The sequence below is a fragment of the Bufo gargarizans genome, chromosome 3 (assembly GCF_014858855.1).
Source record: "Bufo gargarizans isolate SCDJY-AF-19 chromosome 3, ASM1485885v1, whole genome shotgun sequence".
Lineage (NCBI taxonomy): Eukaryota > Metazoa > Chordata > Amphibia > Anura > Bufonidae > Bufo > Bufo gargarizans.
The window spans coordinates 259,679,695-259,701,390 of NC_058082.1; the positions used below are offsets into that span (position 1 = coordinate 259,679,695).

Below are 21,696 nucleotides of genomic sequence, written 5' to 3' on the forward strand. Positions count from 1 at the left end.
GCTACCCGGCTTCTCACTGCCAAAGTCCCTCCTCTTCCTCCCCCTGGTGGCCAGCGTTCAATCTTCGCGGCACCTCCATGAAGGTGTCGGCTTTCCACTGCTCCAGCACACTGAATACCCCCTGCAGAGCTCAGCTGTGCCTCTGCTCAGCCCTTAGCGCACCTCGATGCCGCCAGCCTTACCAGGGACCGCAGCTCAGTAGTGGAGCACCACCAGAGAGGGGGAACTGTGATTCCATGCTGCAGGCTTCCCACCAGAGACAGGAAACCACACTGAAGGGGAGGAGAGTGTCCGCCCTTTTTGTTCTGCAGGTTTCCTGTCTCGTGGGGGCAGATCCTCCTCTCTCTGGTGGTGCTGTCATGGGCGACAGGAAAATATATACTTTTTTTTGGTACTTATTAAATGTTGTTCACCGCTGCACTCTCCTGTCACTAGCAGGATCACGTGCATTCTGATCCTAGCCTGTTTACAACCAACAGCGCATACATGAGAATAAATCTCACTAGCTATGGCGAGAGAAATTCTCACACATAACACTGAGGCTAGGATCACAGGCACAACTTTATGGCACGTGACACCAAAAGTGCCAGGAGCACAGCACTGGCCTGGCCAGCACCATTTAATGAGTACCAATAAAGACTTTGTTACTCTAATCAAGGCGGAGTGCAGTAAGAACAAATTAAAAATAAAAACCTTTAACACATACATTTTAGACCATTATATGATTCCAACATCATGGGAAGTGTTTGTTCATGTTCCTGCATCAGCCATTTCCTGGTCATCCAGCCTCAGAGCCAACAGCCTCGATGGTCCTCACATGTGCTCCATTAAAAATAAAAAGTCAGAACTTCTGGACTTTTCGGCTCGTAGGCCACATGGTTTTGAAATGGCACATCCAACAAGCTGGTCAGGTGCCAATGCTTTTGCCCATATAGTGTACAATAAAGGCTTCTTTGCAGATGTAACATTTGCCCCTTCATCTAAAGCTGGTTATACACTTTGTCAAAGTCGGTTAAACCAGCCGACAATCTAATTTTTATGGTTGGGCTTCCACATGCCCGATCTTTTTTTCTGGCTTCATCTTACAACAGCTTATTTCCTTCTCCCCATTGAAGCATACAAGTACACTCAGCACAAGTTTCTATTAGAGTTGGGAGAAATAAAATTCAGCCAGAATAATTATAAGAATTTTCAAAATATGCCCATATATTTTAGATTGCTTGCTTTAGCAGTCAGTTATTCCCCCGAACTCCACCATTAAAATGTCCACTCGACAAGGCAGAACGTGCATTTCTATTTCTGCTGGGAGAGGGTAGCAGTAGAAGTAGCCGCTACATTCCCACAAAATAATTCCAGCATGTTGAAATCCAGCACGTCACACCCTTCTACCCCCACATACGAGGAGGGGGCAAAATAGTGAGACCCACCCATGCACAATTTTGCATTTGGTTCTGCCACAAAGGTCATATTATAGTAATCCTTTATTGTAGTGGTGCAACAGTACAGAAGCTTTACAGACAAGACTCTGGGAGGGAATTTATCATAGCTCAGCATTTTACACCGGTCTATGATATCCCCGTGTGCTGCTGGAGGCTGTGCCTAATTTATGCCCCTAAACTGTCATCTACACAAAACCTCTAACTGGTGTACAGTTCAGAAAACTGGTGTAAACGAAGGGAATTATGCTGGGGTCGCTGGCCCAGACCACTTTTCGGGAGAAACAGTGTTTGAGACCTTTTTATGCTAGAAAACTGGCATGAGAGGGGAGAATGAGAAAATGTCTTCACATTTAATAACACTAATCACATATGAAGTAGATATGTGTTCAGTTTATCCAATAATGGTTTAAAGTTCTGTATTAGAAAAGCTTGGAAAAAAAAAAAAAAAAAAAAACACATTCCAAGTTGTTTTTTTTGTACAATATCTGTCAGACAGTTGTGTTAAAAAGATACTTCAATAAATTTAAGCATGGTATGTACACTAATGGAATCCGGGAATTCACAAATTTGCAGTCCATATATTTTCCTACTGCCACTTTCTTAATATAGGAAAGCCTCAGGTTTAAAGATCATGGGTGGAAATCCTTGTTGTTAAAAGTTCACATGGCTTCGGATATCATTTATTTGTTTCACCATTTGTTGAATATGTTCATGTCTGTAGTAGAAAAAAAAAATATATATATATATTTAGCAGTAAGTACAGCACAGGGTGAAAGAAATGCATTAAGGAGTTCATATATCTACATGCTCACAAAAAAGTAAATAAACTTTGTGAATACATTGCATTACTCACCCTGCATTCGTGTTACCGCATCTATTGGGGTATATTCACATGCAGCAGATTTGCTGCACAAATTTCTGCAGCTGAAAATCTGAATGTGCATTTCAACATGGTTGTTCCTGCAGCATGTGCATGGATTTCAGCAAGCCCCATACAGATGACCTGGACAGTCTCAGAATTTTCTGCAAAAAGTCTGCTGTGTGTGCGCGCCGTGATATGCCCCAGAGCGGTGTTCAGAATTCAGCTGGTTGTCATTTGGAACAATTGAACTACTTGTGTTCAGCTCATGAAGCTAAAGGGCAGCTAAACCATTACAATTAGCCATGTGGTTTTAGAAGTGAAATGGCTGTATCCCAGCGACCTGAATCATCCATTTTAAAGGGGTTCACTTGAATCGGACTGAGCTGCAAACAGGCCATGTAACTGATGCATGACGACGCCACTGGAATAGGTGCAAGTGCTCACAGAGTGCCACAGCCTCTTCTAAGGCCCCTTTCATACGGGCAAATTTTCTGCGTGGGTGCAATGCGTGAGTTGAACGCATTGCACCCGCACTGAATCAGGACCCCTTCATTTCTATGGGGCTGTTCACATGAGCAGTGATTTTCACGCATCACTTGTGCGTTGCGTGAAAAATAGCAGCATGCTCTATTTTGTGCGTTTTTCACGCAACGCAGGCCCCATAGAAGTGAATGGGGCTGCGTGAAAATCACAAGCATCCACAAGCAAGTGCGGATGCGGTGCGATTTCCACTTTCCACGCACGGTTGCTAGGTGACTATCAGGATGGGGACCCGATCTTTATTATTTTCCCTTATAACATTTAACTTGCCTTAATCCACTTGCTCGCGCAGCCCGGCTTCTCTCCCGTCTTCTTTGCAGTGTACAGGAAAAGGACCTGTGGTGACGTCACTCTGGTCATCACATGATCCATCACCATGGTAAAAGATCATGTGATGACCAGAGTGACATCACCACAGGTCCTTTTCCTGTACACAGAATTTATTTTTTTAACCCCTCCAGCGCTATTGTACTATGCATTCTGTATTCAGAATGTATTATTTTCCCTTATAACCATCTTATAAGGGAAAATAATACAATCTACAGAACACCGATCCCAAGCCCGAATTTCTGTGGGTACCAAACATGGCGATTTTTCTCACGCGCGTGCAAAACGCATTACAATGTTTTGCATTCACGTGGAAAAATCATGCATGTTCCCGCAACGCCCGTGTAAAACAGCTGATAGGCGAGTGTCCTGGGAGTCAGACTGCCACTGATCTGATACTGATGTCCTATCCTGAGAATAGGTCATCAATATCAGTTCCTGGATAACCCCTTCAAAAGGGAATCTGTCACCTCTGACAAGCCCTAATATAGGTATACATGTGTCAATACATATACCCATTTACACGCAGTGCGCCCGCAAACTGGCCATGGAAGGCATTGAGAGGACTCTTGTGCAAATGTACATAATGGAGAGGACTGCAGGAAATCCAATTTACTGTTCTGGAGTCAGCTGCAGGCGTTCTATACATGTATTATTGTACCAAAAAAGGGCTTGTCTGAGGTGACGAGAGATTCCCTTCAATTTGAAAGCGACAGTGGCCTGTGTCAGTGCCACCCTGTTTACTCTTACCCCAAGGCTCCAGTCACATGTCCGTAACGTGTTTTGCGGATCCTCAAAACATGGACAGCGGCAATGTGCGGACCGCACATTGCCGACACTAATAGAATATGCCTATTCTTGTCCGGAATTGCGGACAAGAATAGGACTTTTATTTTTAAATTTTTTCGGGAACGGAAATGCAGACCCATAGAAATGAATGGAAATTGCGGACGTGTGAATGGACCCTAACAGCGTAGCTGAGCACATATACTGAAATGGATACGTTTGTTTTTCCTACAACAGATTACTGATGTAAAGACTATCCCTGACAAGCAGTGAGAGGCAGCTCTTTAGCTCAGTGTTGTGAAGTAACTTGTCCTCCTGTGTAATTGCTCCCTAATGAAGGGTATTTGGAAATATAGTTATATAAAAAAAGTAACGTTTAAGTGGTTTCATTTTCTTAATTCCTGGAGAACCCCTTTAAGTATGAATCTTCTACTTCAGGAAGAAGGCTACGGGCACTTGCTTAAAAAAAAATAATAATAATATGTTACTGGAAAACTCCTTTAAGTGCCACACTTGGCAAATTAAAAATCTTTTGTTACCAAACCTGGAGCAAGTACGCACAGCGAACTCCTACAGATTCTGAATATCCCCTCAGCTAATACTTACTGTTCTTTTAACACAGTCTGGATATTCTTGCGCTGGTAGTCGCTGAGTGTTAGATTAGACTTCCTTGGACTTTTTACTTTTTTCATCTTGCGCTCTTGATAGTCCATTTTCATTTTAACCTGTGTACAAGAAAAATAAATAAAAACCCTGCACTGGTGAAGTTCCCAGGATTTCGGTGCTGCCTATTGGTTAGTCGCTTGTGCACCTGTTTTATAGCATTATCCAGATGGTGTAGCTGCTCATCTGTTGTGTGCAGCTCTTTCTTCATATCTCGTTCACTGTTGGTTAAGACCGGATGTCGAGTGTTGAAGCTGTGCAGCACAGATTTTAGCCTTCACAAGAAATGACACAAGACAATTGCTTGCATTATGAAAATGAAAGAACCAGCAACTACTCTACTTTTTCTTTGCACCAAGATTTATAAACCACCCATTATCGCATACAATACAAAACTGAGGGCTAGAACTGGTATATATTGTGACTTAAAGGAGTATACCAATCTGGGAAATGTATGGCATAATAACAGGGTATGCCATAAATGTGTGATAAAAGTGGGTTCCAGGAGGTGGGACCTGCCCTGTTGTGCCCAGCCAGGAATGGAGAGGTGGCTGCGTGTGAACGGTTCTTTCCATTCAGCGGAAACGGCTCTTCACACACACACACACACACACACACACACACACACGAAAAGTCTCTCTAGTGCAGGCATCCCCAAACTGTAGCCCTCCAGCTGTTGCAAAACTACAACTCCCAACATGCCTGAACAGCCTACAGGTATCAGCCTACAGCAAGGCATTGTGGGAGTTGTAGTTTTACAACAGCTGGAGGGCCGCATTGCGAGGACGCCTGCTCTAGGGCGAACTGCAGGTAATACACTGCAAGTCAAGGTCTGACCCGTTTACACAAAGTTTAATACTAATGGCCTATCCTGAGGATACGTCATCAATATCTGATCGGTGGCGGTCTCACTCTGGGCATCTCCTCCAATCAGCTATTTTAAGGGGCTGAGGCTTCTTCCTAGGCCAGTGATGTCATGTTCATCGGTCTTATGGCCAAGACGCAGCTCAGTCCCATTCAAGAGAATGGCCCTGGGCTGCAAAACCAAGCATAGTGCTATACAATGAACAGCGCTCTGCTTGGTATGCAGTGAAGAGGTTGCGGCCTCTTCAAACAGCTGATTAGTGCCGATGCTGGGTGTCAGACCTCTACGACCTGATACTGACTACCTCTCCTGAGGATAGGTCACCAATATTTTCCTCCTGAAAACCTTTTTTAAAAAGCTTTGAAACATAACTAGGGATATCATGGGAGCAGACTCTAATCCACACAGGAAAAACAATTATGAACATCTATAATGGAACACCAAGACCCAAAGCTAAGAGTAAGAAGAATAGCAAGCTAACCTGTCCACGAGATCATCTTGTTTCTCCTTGGCCTCCTCATATTTCTCAGCAAGACGTTCAGCCATTTCTTTGAGGCTTTTTCTACAAATCGTTAATCTCTACAGGTTACACAGAATTGAACCAAAATAAAAGCCCAAAAGCAATATTGGGCAGTATCACAAACCCTCAAAAAGCCCACTCAGCATGAAAAGGATATATAAACACAAGAAGAAAAACTGAGTCTGAAAAAGCTCCAAATGTATAATAAAATAACATACAAAACGTTATAAAAAAAAAAAAAAAAAAAAAAAGAGACAAAAAGACATCAAGAATGAAGTGCGGTATACACCTGAGGTGACTGAGCAGGAATATCAGTATCATATGAGGGAGTTCATAGTTAAATATGTCCGGTAAATGCTAATGCTGTATAGTGTGTAAAGCCTACTCACATCTTGATTGGACACAGTCCAATGGTTTTAAAAAAAATAATCAAGTAAGGGGCTAGTACATAATACAGAAGATGCTAATGCATCATAAAATAATAATGAATATCCCCGCACCGAAGGTCTGCACATGGTCAAAGTATGCCAGGTAGACATAAGCATATCATAATACCCATACCAGATAACATAAAACACTCCTCATACAAATTGCAGCATATATGGCATACCCATGAAGATGGGGAATTCACCTCTGGAGAACCGAACACACCCCGACGCGCGTTTCGGCGACACCTTCCTATGGTGGTATGGCTCTCCTTGAAAGTGCGCTCCTTTTAAGTCCTCAAAGCACCAATCAATGGACATCGATTTGATTGGCCTAATTAGATCCCTATGTGTGTGCCTAATAATGGATTCCATATCGCACCTGTATACTGTGACGCCATCCACATCAAGCCTAAGAGCTGAAGCGTATAGGTAACCAGGATGCGTAGCAATCACATGACCAGCTACAGTCACGTGACCACTCGCATCACATGATCACAAATCGGCAAAGTAGGAAGCGCATATCTAATAACATCAAAACAGGTGCGATATTGGAATAGTTGGCATTCGAATATGGATATAAAGATATAGATGGAAATTTTATATATCTATATATACATACATATATATATATATATATATATACACTACACACACACACACACACACACACACAAAAGGCATGCTACATATAATACTAAATCAGGGTAAAACTATAATTCATTGGATATAAATATATATAAAAAAAAATTACACACATCGTGCGTGATTAGGCTACTTTCACACTTGCGTTCAGAGCGGATCCGTCTGGTGTCTGCACAGACTGGATCCGCTCCTATAATGCAGACAATGGGATCCGTTCAGAACGGATCCGTCTGCATTATAGTTTAGAAAAAATTCTAAGTGTGAAAAGTTGCTCAGACGGATCCATCCAGACTTTACATTGAAAGTCAATAGGGGACGGATCCGTTTGAAAATTAAGCCATATTGTGTCAACTTCAAACGGATCCATCCCCATTGACTTACATTGCAAGTCTGGACGGATCCGTTTGCCTCCGCACGGCCAGACGGACATCCGAACGTTGCAAGCAGCGTTCGGGTGTCCGCCTGCTGAGCGGAGGACAAACGGAGCCATACTGATGCATTCTGAGCGGATCCGCATCCACTCAGAATGCATTAGGGCAGTACGGATGCGTTCGGGGCCGCTTGTGAGAGCCTTCAAACGGAACTCACAAGCGGAGCCCCGAACGATGTGTGAAAGTAGCATTACCAAGAATACAAACTAATACATAATTGTATGAATTACCATACATAGATGAATATACAAATATGTATATATCAAATTCATGAAAAAGTATTTGTCTCCTTTCCACAGGATCAACACGTCATCAATGTACCTCAGCCGAAGCACAATTGACTACGTGAAACCACTCATGTGTCCCCCAAACACATCACGTTCCCAGCCACCCAAGTAAAGGTTTACATACGTGGGGGCACAGAGGCTCCCCATCGCCATGCCCCTTACTTGGTGGTAAACATGAAGTTATTATGGTTCAAAATAAACTTCATCAACCATAATACAAAGTCATTATGGGGCCACAGATGTACACCTCTTTGTTGTAAAAATGATGCCACAATTGCACATCCCTTATCATGTGGGATTGAGTTATACAGTGCCTCCACATCCAAGCTGGCCAGGCATACATCCATCGAATCAGACGTACGATGGAAGGACAGTAACAAAGGACCCCAATATTTGAACCACATAGGTACTGACGATGTGTGAAACTGTCCGTACCCGAGACTATCGGTCTCCCTTTTTAGTGGCTTCAGGCTTTTGTAGACCTTCAGTAGGCCATAAAAAGCCGGAATTAGACTTACAGGTAATTCATTTTCCACGAATCCACCATGACGGCCCAGAGAGATTGACCCCTGACCTCTGTAGGGGCAGGAACAGAGATAGGTTTAAAAGGACCCCTCCCACCACCATTCACCAGTGAGTTCCAGATTATAGTGCTACAACCACCAGTTACAAGTGAGACAACTCAAAGTGTTTTTTTTTTTGTTTGTTTTTTTGGGCGGGATATCATGCCGTCATGGTGGATTCGTGGAAAATGAATTACTAATTCCGGCTTTCCACTTCACCACCATGACGGCCCAGAGAGACATAACAGATTATATATGTCTTAGGGTGGGGCAACGGCCTGAAGGACCTTGCGACCAAATGCGAGGTCGGAAGACCTGGATAAGTCAAGCCTATAATGTTTAATGAAGGTGTTAACATTAGACCAGGTTGCAGCCTGGCATATTTGATTTAGGGAAGCTCCTGCCCTTTCAGCGAAAGAGGCAGCTATAGCTCTTGTGGAGTGAGTCCGAATGACCTGTGGACAACTGATGCCTTCGATCTTGTAGCAGTCTGTAATAGTCTGTCTTACCCAACAGGCAATGGTAGATCTGGAAGCTGCCTTCCCTTTATTTTTACCACAGAAGAGCACTAGTAAATTGTCCACCTTCCTCAGGTCTTTAGTGACCTCTAGGTATTTTAGTACTGTTTGTCTGACGTCTAGCGTATGGAAACATTCCTCTCCAGAATTTTTAGCATTTACACAAAAGGAGGGAAGAATGATCTCCTGGTTTCTATGGAAGTCTGTTACTACCTTTGGCAAAAACGTAGGGTCTAGCCTCAAGGTAATACGATCCTCCTGTATCGTGAGATATGGTTGCCTTATTGACAATGCTTGGATCTCACTCAGTCTTTTTGCTGATGTTATGGCTATAAGAAAAGCCACCTTCTGAGAAAGATTCTTCAGGGAACTTGCATCCACGGTTTAATACGGTGGACCTGTGAGTCCTCTAAGGACAATGTTTAAGTCCCAGGTAGGCATCTTTGATCTGAGGGACAGTCTTAGTCTGGCTGCAGACCTTAGGAATCTTTGGATCCATCTATGGCTGGCTAATTCGGAATCGAAATAGGCGCTAAGTGCTGAGACCTGGACTCTAAGGGTAGAAGGACTTAACCCTAACTCTAGTCCCTTCTGAAGGAAATCCAGAATCCTCTGTATATTTGGTCTGGTTTGATCTGGGGCTTCGTCGCCTGACCAGGTGCAGAATCTTTTCCAGATCTTAAAATAAATGGAGTTAGTCACCTTCTTTCTGCTGGCCTTCAAGGTAGATATAACACCCTCAGAGAGACCTCTCTGCCTTAGGAGGTTGGACTCAGGATCCAGGCCGAGAGGCTGAAGATTTCCGGATGAGGATGAAGAACCGGCCCCTGGATCAGGATATCCTTTCTCCCTGGGAGAATAAATGCTTCCTGTGGGGAGAGTTTGGTTAAGATCGAGAACCAGCTCCTCTTGGGCCAGTACGGGGTGACCAGGATTACTCTGGCTCTGTCCCTGATGATCTTTTGGAGAACCCTTGGGATTAATGGTAATGGAGGGAAGGCATATGCAAGGTCCCAGTCCCAGTGCAGGGAGAAGGCGTCGATCGCTAGGGGCCTGTCCCTTGGGTTTAGGGAGCAAAAGGTTGATACCTTTGCGTTTATCCCTGTAGCGAATAGGTCTATTACTGGAAGGCCCCATCTCTGGACAATCAGATTGAAGATCTCGATGTTTAAGGACCATTCTCCCTGGTCTATGGTAGTCCTGCTGAGGAAGTCCGCCGCACAGTTTAGGCTTCCTTTTAAATGAACTTCCGATATTGATCTTACATTTTTTTCTCCCCAGAGGAAGATTTTTCTGGACAGACCTTCCAGCTTCTGAGACCGTGTGCCCCCCTGATGCTTGAGGTAGGACACGGTCGTTACATTGTCTGAATAGACCTTTATATGTTGGTTCCTTAGTTTTGGAGCGGCTGTTCGTATTGTCTCCCAAACTGCCCTGAGCTCCCTGTAGTTGGAGGACTGAGCTGCAATCTTCGGAGGCCAGTCTCCCTGGTAAAGATTGGAGTAAATTTTTGCACCCCATCCATTTATGCTGGCATCGGTCTGAATATGTACTGCTGGGGTCTTGAACCAGACCATGCCCTTTTTTAATTTTTTTGTTTGAAGCCACCACCGGACTGAAGATTTTAGGTGGCCCGGGATCAGGATCTTTCTGTCCAACGAGGTCAGATTTTTGTCCCATTTTCTTAGAAGCCAGGACTGAAGGGCTCTGTAATGGGCCTGGCACCACGGGACTGCTACAATGCAGGCTGTCATCTGACCTAAAAGGCTCATCGTTTCTCTGAACGAGGAGGAGCGACGTCTCAGGAAGGCCCCGATTGATGACTGTAGGTTCTGGATTCTTTCTGCTCGAAGGAAGGTTGTTTGTTTTTCCGAATCCAGCAAAACCCCCAGGAATTTTACCCTGGTATTCGGAACTAGGGAGGACTTCTTTAGGTTCATCACCCAACCTAGATATGTCAGAAGGGAACAGAAGATTTCTCGATCTGCTATAGACTGAACCACCGTGTTTGAAATTAGTAGAAGGTCGTCTAGATAAGGGACGACAGTCACCCCCTGAGGTCTCAGGGAGGCGACCATCTCTACCACCAGCTTCGTGAAAATCCTTGGGGCTGAGGCCAGCCCAAAGGGGAGAGCCACGAACTGGAAGTGGTGAACAGACCCCCTGTGATCCTTTACTGCAAAACGCAGGAACTTCTGAGACTGGGAGTGAATGGGAACATGATAGTATGCATCCTTCAGGTCGATTGTACAGAGGGACGCATCTTTTTGAATTAAGGGGATGGTAGAATTTAAAGATTCCATCTTGAACCTTTTGTAGATCACAAATTTGTTTAGCCTCTTTAGATTTATGATCATGCGGAAGGAGCCCCCCGGCTTTTTTACCAAGAAGAGGCTGGAGTAGAACCCCCACCCTCGTTGAAGCTCGGGAACTGGAATTACTACTCCTAGGTCCAGGAGATTCTGGACCTCCTTCCAGATCTGGCTGTACTGAAAAGGAGAAGGGTGGTGAGAAATCAGAAATACATTCGATGGGGGGGGGGGGGGGGGGGGGGGGGAAGATAGTTCTATTCTGTATCCAAACCTGACAAGATTTTGCACCCAGAGGCTCGGAGAAGTCTGCTGCCACTGAGCAAAATGTTGGGCTAGTCTTCCCCTTATCCTGGCGTCACTGTTTCTCACCGCCCTTGTTTTGGGGATTAAGCAGGTACCCTCTACCTCTCCCCCTTTTGGGGTAACTCCAACGTCCGGTTTTACCTTTACCACGAAAGGAACTACTTTGGGTATATTGACCACGAAAGGAGGGTTTCTTTTTAGGGGTCTTATCCTCAGGGAACCCCCTCTTTTTATCAGTAGCCTTCTCGAGGATAGTGTCCAGTACAGGACCGAACACGTATTCACCCGAGAAGGCTATGGAACACAATTTCATCTTGGAAGAGATGTCTCCCGACCAAGATTTCATCCAAAGTGCCCTCCGGGCCGCATTGGAAAAGGCTGCATCCTTGGCTGAAAATCTAATTGTCTCTGCAGAGGCGTCCGCAAGGAAACCTGTGGCAGATTTTAGCAAGGGAATGGAATCTAGTATTTGTTCCCTGGGCGTTTTGCTGCATAGATGACTTTCTAACTCATTCAGCCACATAGACCTAGCGACTGAAGTAGCGGCTATGTTTGTCTTGACACTAAACATAGCTGCCTCCCAGGACCTTTTTAATAAGCTGTCAGCCTTTCTTTCCATAGTGTCCCTTAATTGACAGGAGTCCTCAAATGGAAGTGAGGTTCTCTTATTGACCTTGGCCACCTGGACGTCAATTCTAGGGACCTCGTCAAAAATTTTAGAGTCTGATGGGTCAAATGCAAGGCGGTTTCTGAATTCCTTGGATATACCCAGCTTCTTTTCTGGATGGGCCCATTCATCCATCACCTTCTCCTTAATGTTTTCGTTTATGGGGAATACCCTGGAGCGTTTGACCCTCAATCCCCCAAACATCTCTTCCTGAACCGTATGGGGTTGCTGAATATCTTCTACCCCCATGGTATCCCTGACAGCTTTTAGAAGGTCACTCATTTCACTGGGAGTGAAGAAAAATTTTCTGGAATCCTCAACGATCTCGCCCTCAGATAGGTGCTCGTCGTTCTCTTTTTTAGAGGATGAGGCATCGTCCTCTAAATCTTCGGAGTCAGAGGGGATGTCTGCCCCCCTGGGTCTTTTAGGTGGGCGGATCTCCCTGGTATCCTCACGGAGGGAGGCCAGTGAAGACTTAACCTCCTCCTGGATCATGGATCTAAACTCCTGCATAATTGAGGGCTGTTCGTCTCTCACTATTTTAGCGATGCAATCCTTGCACAGTTTTTTTGTGTAATCCTCAGGAAGCCTGACTGAGCACTGGATGCATCTGGCGGTCTTCTTTACTTTTTTTTTTTAAAGTAAGTTTGGCCTAAGTGAGAGAGGCAGCCCATTAAATTTATGTTAATCTGGTATAGGAGCAAAGACTAGATGCAGTATACCAGCAGACACCACCAGGGGGAGGGGATAGTGGTTACCCTCTAAGGCGCACCCCCACCCCCATGAAGCTGCCGTTTTGCCCAGGTGGGCTACTCACGCAAGGGCGCTCGGGAGCGGTCTGCTCCTTCTGCTGTGGCTCTATCTCCTGATCCGACATGTTCCGGTAGGAGAGCGATGCAGAGAGCGCAGCGGGAAAGTGCTTGGTAGCATCTTTTATAAAAATCCGTCCACTTCCGGGTTTCGGCCGGCGGCCCAGAAGTGACATCAGACGCGCGCGACAGCGCAGAGCGTCTTTCCAGTCGGCTACTTACAGAGAGGTAGGCGACCCGCGGCAGCTCAGGGCAGGCTTCCCACAACAGGGAGCGTGACCCCAGCGTCCCCTGTCAGCTTGAGAACGAGTCCGCCGTAGAGCAGGGGACGCATCTCTGGGTGAAAAGGACCCGCAAGGGAGGCAAGGAACACCACCGATGCGGTCACCCAGGTATTTTAAAACAATAAAAACGAGGTCCACTTCACCTCCCTGAAAGCCAGAGAGGACTTTACTCTGTTCTGGCCACTATAGGGGCAGGAACACACTGGTGAATGGTGGTGGGAGGGGTCCTTTTAAACCTCTGTTCCTGCCCCTACAGAGGTCAGGGGTCAATCTCTCTGGGCCGTCATGGTGGTGAAGTGGAAATATGCCATTTTTGGATATGGGGGCAACAAAACAAAACCCATCTCAGTTTTACTGATGAGTTTGGATCGAAGGGCCTGTGAGAGTATTTCATTCAGTTCTTTTCTATCCGATTTCCATAAAAAATAAATAAAAAATCTGGCTTTTTTTTTTATATAAAATGCTTTTTGGAGGAAAATATATTACCATCCAAAAGGTTATTCCATCATGAAACAAGATTAGTTTTTTTAATTATGTAGAATTAGGCCTCATGCACACTGCCGTGTTTCACGGCCGTATGCGGGCCATGGAACCGCGGCCTGGATCCCTCCTGAGAGCAGGAGCGCACGGCGTCACTGGTTGCTATGACGCAGTGCGCTCCCTGCTGCCGCCGCAATACAGTAATACACTGGTATGATCTATACCAGTGTATTACTGTACTGTGTCGGCAGCAGGGATCCAGGCCGCGGTTCCACGGCCCGCATACGGCCGTGAAACACGGCAGTGTGCAAGAGGCCTAAGGCTGTATATGTTAAAAAATGTTTGATTGTTTGATTACATTAATCCATTCGCAATAGGAGGGAAGAAATGCAAATGAGCTCTTAACAAGCTTTGCCTCTAATGCCACCAGATGTAAGGCAGCTATCCTATAAGTCAAGATTCAGCTCTTAAAATAAGCCTCGTCTCAAGGCTTATTTTAAGAGCTGAAAATTTACTTATAGGATAGCTGCCTTACATCTGGTGGCATTGGAGGCAAAGCTTGTTAAGAGCTCATTTGCATTTCTTCCCTCCCAGAATTGCAGAGGAGCATGTATGGCCTAAAAGTCTCTTCACACCGATTAAGGTCCTCTCTCCTTAGGAGAGTTAGTTTCCCCCTTTGTCCATTCACAATGCCATGCTCTTAGAGAGGTTTTTGTAAGATTATTGGGCAGTTTCTCTGCCTACAAGATATTATCACAGATGCTTGGTTTACTTTTGCAGTTCTCAAAACTGAATTTGACTCAGCAGAGATCACATGCCTCTTCTTCACAGCAAAAATGTTATAACATGAACAGAGTTGAAAAAAAGACATTAATCCTAAATTCGACAAACCTATGAATACAGAATCAACCTAATATGAAAAGTTGTTATTCTAAAAATCTTCATCTACTTGCATATTATAAAGGTGTTAGTTGATACAGAGGTTAGCCCTCTACTCAGTACTCTCAATTCATCGGAAGTGAACGTTCTACTGGAGACTGATTATTTGCATTTCATCTCTTGATGATTAGCACATTGTAAATTGAGTTCTCTTCTCTCTCTTAGTAGATAATCGCTTACAGACGGACCCCCTCCCTAAAAAACAACCTTAGATAGGTACCTCTCCCTCTCCTACCTCCTCTGCCCCTAGATGATGTACAGGGAAGGGAGGGTATGGGTGGGTAGGCAACAGTCTGACTAGTAAGCTCAGCATCGGTTTCCACTTCAGAAGAAGACTGTTCAGTTTCTAGTTCTAGAGCTTTGCTCTGTTTGGCACCAAAAATCAAACATACGTCCTTCAAGTCAGAAGAATCCCTGACGTATTGGAAGCGTTTCCCCTCTTAATTGGGCCGTAAACCTTTCAACAGTTTGCTGTAATATTGATTCTTTCCTAGCAAAGTCAGGATTACTAGCAAATTTCTGTTCTGCATTTCATGCTTTTGTAAATGGGGATGCTATATACCAGTTTTTTCCAACCAGTGTGCCTCCAGCTATTGCAAAACTACAACTCCCAGCATGTCCGCACAACCAAAGGTAGTTTTGCAACAGCTGGAGGCACACTGGTTGGGAAACACTGCTATATACATTGGTATGATATGCTGGCGTAAATGTCAATTTTATTGATTTGACAACAGTAATAGTGTAACAATTATACCCACACTAATTTTTGTATTAAAGGGTTTCTACCACCACATTTTGACCTAATTAGCTGTCAGACACTAGCGATCTGCTAGTGTCTGCTGTACCTAACCATGCTATTGTAATCCCTTTCTCTGCAGCGGTTACCCTAAAAAACAAACTTTTATTGCTATGCAAATGAGCCTCTAGGTGCCATGGGGGCGTCTTTTCAGCACCTAGAGGCTGCGTCTGTATTCGGCGCAGGCGCAGAGACTGTCGGACCGCTCACTGCGCCGGCATCTCCACTGTGCCTATGACATCAGAGTGCTCCCAGGAACAGACGACGCCCGGCCTCAAGCAGTGGAGATGCGCAGGCGAGATGCGCAGGCACAGTGAGCGGTCTGACAGTCACTGTGCCTGCGCCGAATACAGACGCACACGGTGCAGGCGCGAGAATTCAGCCACGATGGACGCTGTCAATCTAGAGATGGGCGGGCTGGAGGGACGAGCTGGGCAGCAGACGGAGCCTCTAGGTGCTGAAAAGACGCCCCCATAGCACCTAGAGATTCATTTGCATAGCAATAAAAGTTTTTTTAGGGTAACAGCTGCAGAGAAAGGGATTACAATAGCATGGTTAGGTACAGCAGACACTAGCAGATCGCTAGTGTCTGACCGCTAATTGGGTCAAAACGTGGTAGTAGAAACCCTTTAACTCCCTCATATGATATTTGTTTTCCTACTCAGTCACCTCAGGTGTATACCGCACTTCATTCTTGATGTCTTTTGTCTCTTTTTAATAAAGTTTTGTATAGGTTTTTGAATAAGATTTATTATACATTTGGAGCCTTGTGCTGATATAGCTTTTTCTACAAATAGTCCAAAAATATGCTGAATATGATCATCCTCTGTAGATAAACATGAAGATTTATGCACGTTTTATTAAAAGTTATGATCAATGGGTGACTAACATTGTCCTACGAGAGAATGCAAGCAACAGAGCCTCTCAAATAGTGCAAAAAAGAATCCCCTCCCAGATAAATATTCTATTATCGGTGAGATCCAACAAGAAAGCAGTTTAATTTCTAGCATTTTCCAGAAGACAAGGTTTCAGATTTTTTTTGCTCACCTTTCCTCTTTATAGTACCGCAGATCTTTTAGTTGCTTTTCTTTTTGAGCCATAAGCAATTTTATCCTATGGTAGGAAAGTCGGGTCAAAACTAAAATCTCAACCAAATGCTCAAATATCACTAACATCTGAATATGTTACCTTCTTTGAATCTCCTCCCTAGCCATATCCTGTTTGAGGACATACTCTTCACGGAAAACTTGGGTTGCTCGACTTAACAGCTGAAGACATTCCTCTGGTGGAGGAGAAGAGTCTTTACTAGATGAACTAGAAACAAAAAAAAAATCACAATTAATATTACAGATAACTGTTCAAAGAATTGGTTATGAAGGATCTGCAGATATCTGGAACATAGGGATATGTTCATAAATGGCATCGCAGTAACATCCATGGTTGATAGAGGGAGCCCCCTCCCTCTATTAACCCAATGGATGCCACTGCCACGGCATCTAAGGGGTTATAGCAGTGTCAGCATACAGCTGAACACTAGCTCCGGATGGCGGCCGCCATCACATTCAAGATGACCACAACAGGGGGCACAGATGTGCACAGTGGGAGCCACGAGCCAGCACATGCAGAGCACGGCCAGCCAAGTTAAGGCTACTTAGCACAGATGGGGGGGCAGGAGCTATTTGGGGGCACAGATACAGCTAATGCCTGATTTCAGGCTCTGATCTGCAGATCAGATCTGAAACCAGCACTTTTAGGGTCCATTCACACATCCGTTTTTTCTTTCCCGATCTGTTCCGTTTTTTGCGGAACAGATCAGGACCAGATCCTGGAAGGAAAAAAAATAAATAAAAAAAAATAAAAAAAATCGGACAGCACAATGTGTGCTGTCAGTTTCTGTTGTTCCGTTCCGCATGTCCGTTTAAATATAAAACATGTCCTATTCTTTTCCGCAAAATTCGGATCCTGGTACAATACAAAGTCTATGGATCCGCAAAAAACGGAAGACATTCGGATGTCATTCCGTATGTTATCCGTTTTATGCGGAATCCGTTCCTGGAAACACATAAAAAAAAAATGTTTCTATTTTTTTTTTACAAAGAAATCCAAACAACTTTATTTGATTATTGAAATGTATACATGGTTCCGTTTTTTGCGGATCCGCAAAAAACGGATGACATACGGAAACATTTTCAGGAACAACGGATCCGCAAAAAACGGACCGAAAATCGGGATATAGGAAAATACTGACGTGTGAATGTACCCTTACACCGTCGTGATCAGATTAGTCTATGCAGAATAACCTACCAATTGGAGCGATCACCGACAAGGGACCACTCTAATTGGTCTAATTGGTTCCATGCCGGCATTACTGAACTCTGCACTGTCCCTGACAGCGGCAGAAGCTTTAACCAAGTGCTTTGCAGCGCTTGGATTAAAGAGCTGCCAAAACGTTTATATACGTGCTATCTGCACGGGGTATGTGCACATAGCACGTATATAGCCGTATGGCAGTCGTGAAGGGGTTAATGAATGCTTGTTAAAAGTGCTGGCAACTTACTTTTAGATAATACAATTACATAAAAATAACCACAATGTAAGCAACTGAGCACATTAAACACCGGCACATAAACAGATAAGCTGCCATGTTAACCCATCTACAGATAGCCGTGTTCACTACAGGATTGAAAAGACCCTGCCCCATATTTGCTCACTTTAGAAGTAAAGGATTTGCAGAGGTCCGAATAAGAAGGTTTCTAATGTGATTCTCAAATGGGACTTTCACATCTTCCAAGACATGTGGGACAGTCTCTGCGATGCGGCTGTCAACCTGGGAGCAGAGAAGAGGTGGTGACGGTGGTCGGATAGTCGTTCTGGACAAAAAGAAAAAAAACAAAGAATTTATTTTTAAATTCAGGATTTCAATTGTTAGATCATTTGAAGTTAGGGGCTGTTCAAGTCACATTTTTGTCCCACATTTAACATATGTTGCAAAAATAAATAAAAAATAAATGCAAAAGCATAGTACACTACGCTTTTCCATCCTGCAGAGTCCAGTATCTGATCTTTTTTTAGGCATAGCCACTGTAGGTCATCCATTTAACTCATCCGTTATGTATATACTTTTATAAGGTGATCACAGGAGGCTGCTGCACAGTCTTTCCTATGGAGCCCTTGCCTGTAATAATGCTAGTGCATTGGAGTCTATAATAGCAATCAAATGACTGATTTTTTTTTTTATAGTTCCCATAGGGAACTATAAAAGTGTAAAAAAAAAAAAATAAAAATTTTTTTCCAAATCACCCCCTTTCCCCCAATAGAATAGAAAATGTAAAATAAAAAAAATAAAAAGTAAAAAAAAAAAATAAAATACACATCACCATATGTGTAAACCATGTGGGTATCAGTGTGTGTAAACGCCCGTACTATCAAAATATGACAGAATTAATCCCATATGGAAAAAGGTGAAACGGAAAAAAAGGGTCCAAATTTTCCATTTTTTGGTCGCTTCTCCCACAAATATTATTATTATTATTTTTTTTAGTGATCAAAAAGTCGTACACGCCCCACAATGGAATCAATGAAAAGTACAGATCGCCCCGCAAAAAATGAGCCCTTATACAGCTCCGCACACAAGTACAAAAAGTTATAGGGATCAGAATAGGACAGCGAAAAAATAAAAAAAACTGCAAGTTTATTTTTATTTTTTTCAGCATCAAAACGCAAGGAAAAGTATACATATGTATCGGCAGAATCGTACTGACCTAGAGAATGAAAATCACAAAGTCAGTTTTACCGTATACCGCAATGAACGCTGTAAAACTAACCCCTGTAAAACTGTGGCAAAACTGCATATATTTTTTTTTCCCCAATTCCTCCAACTTTGGAAAAAAAAAAATCCCACTACATTCTATGCAATATTTAATGGTGTCGTTGGAAAGTACAACTTGTACCGCAAACAATAAGCCCGACTACGTGAACAGTGGGGCGGGGGCATAGTTATGGCTCTGGGAAGGCAGGGAGCAAAAAATGAAAATGAAAAGTAAAAAAAAAAAAAAAAAAAAAAAAAACAGGGTAGAAAGGGTTAATGTAAAATACAATGTATACATACAGTAATGGTCTTGTGATGCATTCATAGCCACTAGTAAGGCATATCATAGTTGTGCCAAGTGAAAAGTCTGAAATAATCCAAAATCCTTGAATGGGTGACGGGAACCTAGGACAAAAAGAAAATTGTTAAAATTTATCTAAAAACGGACAATATTTTATTTTACAGAAATCTCTTAATTTTTAAAACTTTAAAGTGCAGCATGAAGTCCACCGACCTTTTAACGTTAGACATTATATACGCTTAAAAGGTATGGTCTCAAAAATAATGGGCAAGATTTATCAAGACTGGCATTCCCATATGCCAGTCCTAATCCTCTGTGCACCAGAGTAAGAGGCGCCTAATTTATTAAGAAGCAGTGCTAGAAACATATCGGCTGGCCCAGACTTCAGCTATAAAGTTGAGCCAGTTTCTGGCTTTCCAGTAGACTGCAGCACTACTCCTGTTAAGGCCTCTTTCTCGCTCATATCATTGGGGGACACAGGACCATGGGTATAGCTTGCTGCTGCCACTAGGAGGCGACACTAGGCTGAAAGCTGTTTGCTCCTCCTCTGCAGGCTATACCCCCTCCAGCCTGGAGAGAGCATATCAGTTTTTAGCTTAGTGTCGTAGGAGGCAGACCTCCCTGCTTTGCAGGGTGGCACTATGATTTTTTATTTTATTTTTTTATTTTTTCCAGAATCCGGATGGGGGGTCCAGGGTCGCTTGCGTCCCTGCATCCCCGGGAGGCGGGCCAGTGTACCTTGTTCACCGCCTTGCCACCCCAAGAAGAAAAAGCGGACCAGGGCAGCCTCGCTCCCCTGCTTCCCCCCAGCTACAGGACTACCCTCTCTTCAGCCCGGACCCCTGTTGCCTGGTGCCAGCGGCCGTAGGGTGGTCCTGCTGGTGTTACATCTGAGGGTGAAGTCTACAGATGAAAATAGGTAAGTGACTCGCCTCCCAGGCCCCCACTCTCGGTTTAACAGCGTGCCGTACTGCACAGCACCAGTGCCCCTAAGCGCCCCCCGGCCGCCGGCACCTGTCTCGGGCCTATCCGCCGTCCGCTCCGTCTCCCTCCGTTCTTCGCCGCTGCATCGCACACAGCAGTATCTTTTCAGTGCGATCGCAGCCGGCACTCGGGTTGCGCAGGGCAGATGCGCCATTCGCGGCGCGCCGGGACCTTCGTTACCGCACGGCGGGGTCGGGATCTTCCCCTCTTCTGCAGCGAAGCGGCCCTTTCTGGGCAGCCATATTATCGGGGACATTAGGCACGCTGGCCGCGGCTGCGGGCACAGGGGTGGGCGGCGCTTGTGTCCTTCTTCAATTAACCTGCCGCTCCCGGGCTGTCAGGGGGCGTGGCTTATTCTCCCACCCTGCTGAAACTTCCTCTTCCTCCCGGCGCAGCGTGGTGGACACAGGACCTTGGCTTTCGCTCCACTCTGGTAGGAGATAGATACCCCGTTGAGCAGGATATCTAACCATGTCTGACCCGGCCACTGACCCCCCTCAGGCAACCTGTATGACCACTCACTATGCCTGTTCAGTGTGTTCAGCTAAATTCCCTTGGGGCCAGTCACTTTCACTGTGCTCGGCTTGTCAGAAGCCTGCGCAGAGCAATCCCCCTAGAACACTGCAGCCCACAGAAACCTTAGATCGCCCTGTTCAGGGGGAACCAGACTGGGCAAGGTCCCCGTCTCGGGCAGTGGAGGACCTCTCTAAGATCTCCCATTCCACCCTTTCTCTGTTGGGTCGTTTGGTAGAGAAATCGCCACCGGTGCAATCCGCGCAACCGCATTGCACACAAACCAGAGGCAGACCTCCTAGTAAGCGCCCCAGAGCAGGTAACCGTTCCTCCTCTGACGCCTCAGCATCCCCCCCTGCTCCTGGATCCCAGTCACAGGCGTCCTCCCTGTTAGGCGACGCACTGTCAGAGGGTGAGCTTGGGGATTCGGATGCGGATATGGATCTGGAGCACTCTTCTCAGATTGCTTCCATGGTGGATAGCCTGATTTCGGCGATAAGGGACACCTTCCGGGTTCAGGAGGATCTTCCCTCCACTAGTCAACAAGGGGTGTCGTTTCTGCGTGCGAAACAGACTCCTAAGGCATTCCCGTTGCACGAAGATTTTTCTATTGTGGTTAACAAGGCTTG

General features: G+C 44.9%; 1 protein-coding gene across 2 annotated transcripts in view; it reads right to left on the reverse strand.

Annotated features, from left to right (window-relative positions):
* Window positions 1-1,469: 1,469 nt before the first annotated feature.
* The window catches only part of NUP88 (nucleoporin 88), a 43,831-nt gene continuing 23,604 nt past the window's right edge, over window positions 1,470-21,696 (reverse strand). For both annotated transcript variants that reach the window (XM_044287564.1, XM_044287563.1), the window contains exons 10-17: window positions 19,570-19,674; window positions 18,173-18,331; window positions 16,650-16,775; window positions 16,509-16,574; window positions 5,964-6,044; window positions 4,766-4,892; window positions 4,561-4,679; window positions 1,470-2,154 (exon numbers count right to left, since the gene is read on the reverse strand). In XM_044287564.1, coding sequence (XP_044143499.1) covers window positions 2,091-2,154; window positions 4,561-4,679; window positions 4,766-4,892; window positions 5,964-6,044; window positions 16,509-16,574; window positions 16,650-16,775; window positions 18,173-18,331; window positions 19,570-19,674 — 847 coding nt within the window. In that variant the 3' untranslated portion in view covers window positions 1,470-2,090. The remainder of the gene's footprint in view (window positions 2,155-4,560; window positions 4,680-4,765; window positions 4,893-5,963; window positions 6,045-16,508; window positions 16,575-16,649; window positions 16,776-18,172; window positions 18,332-19,569; window positions 19,675-21,696) is intronic.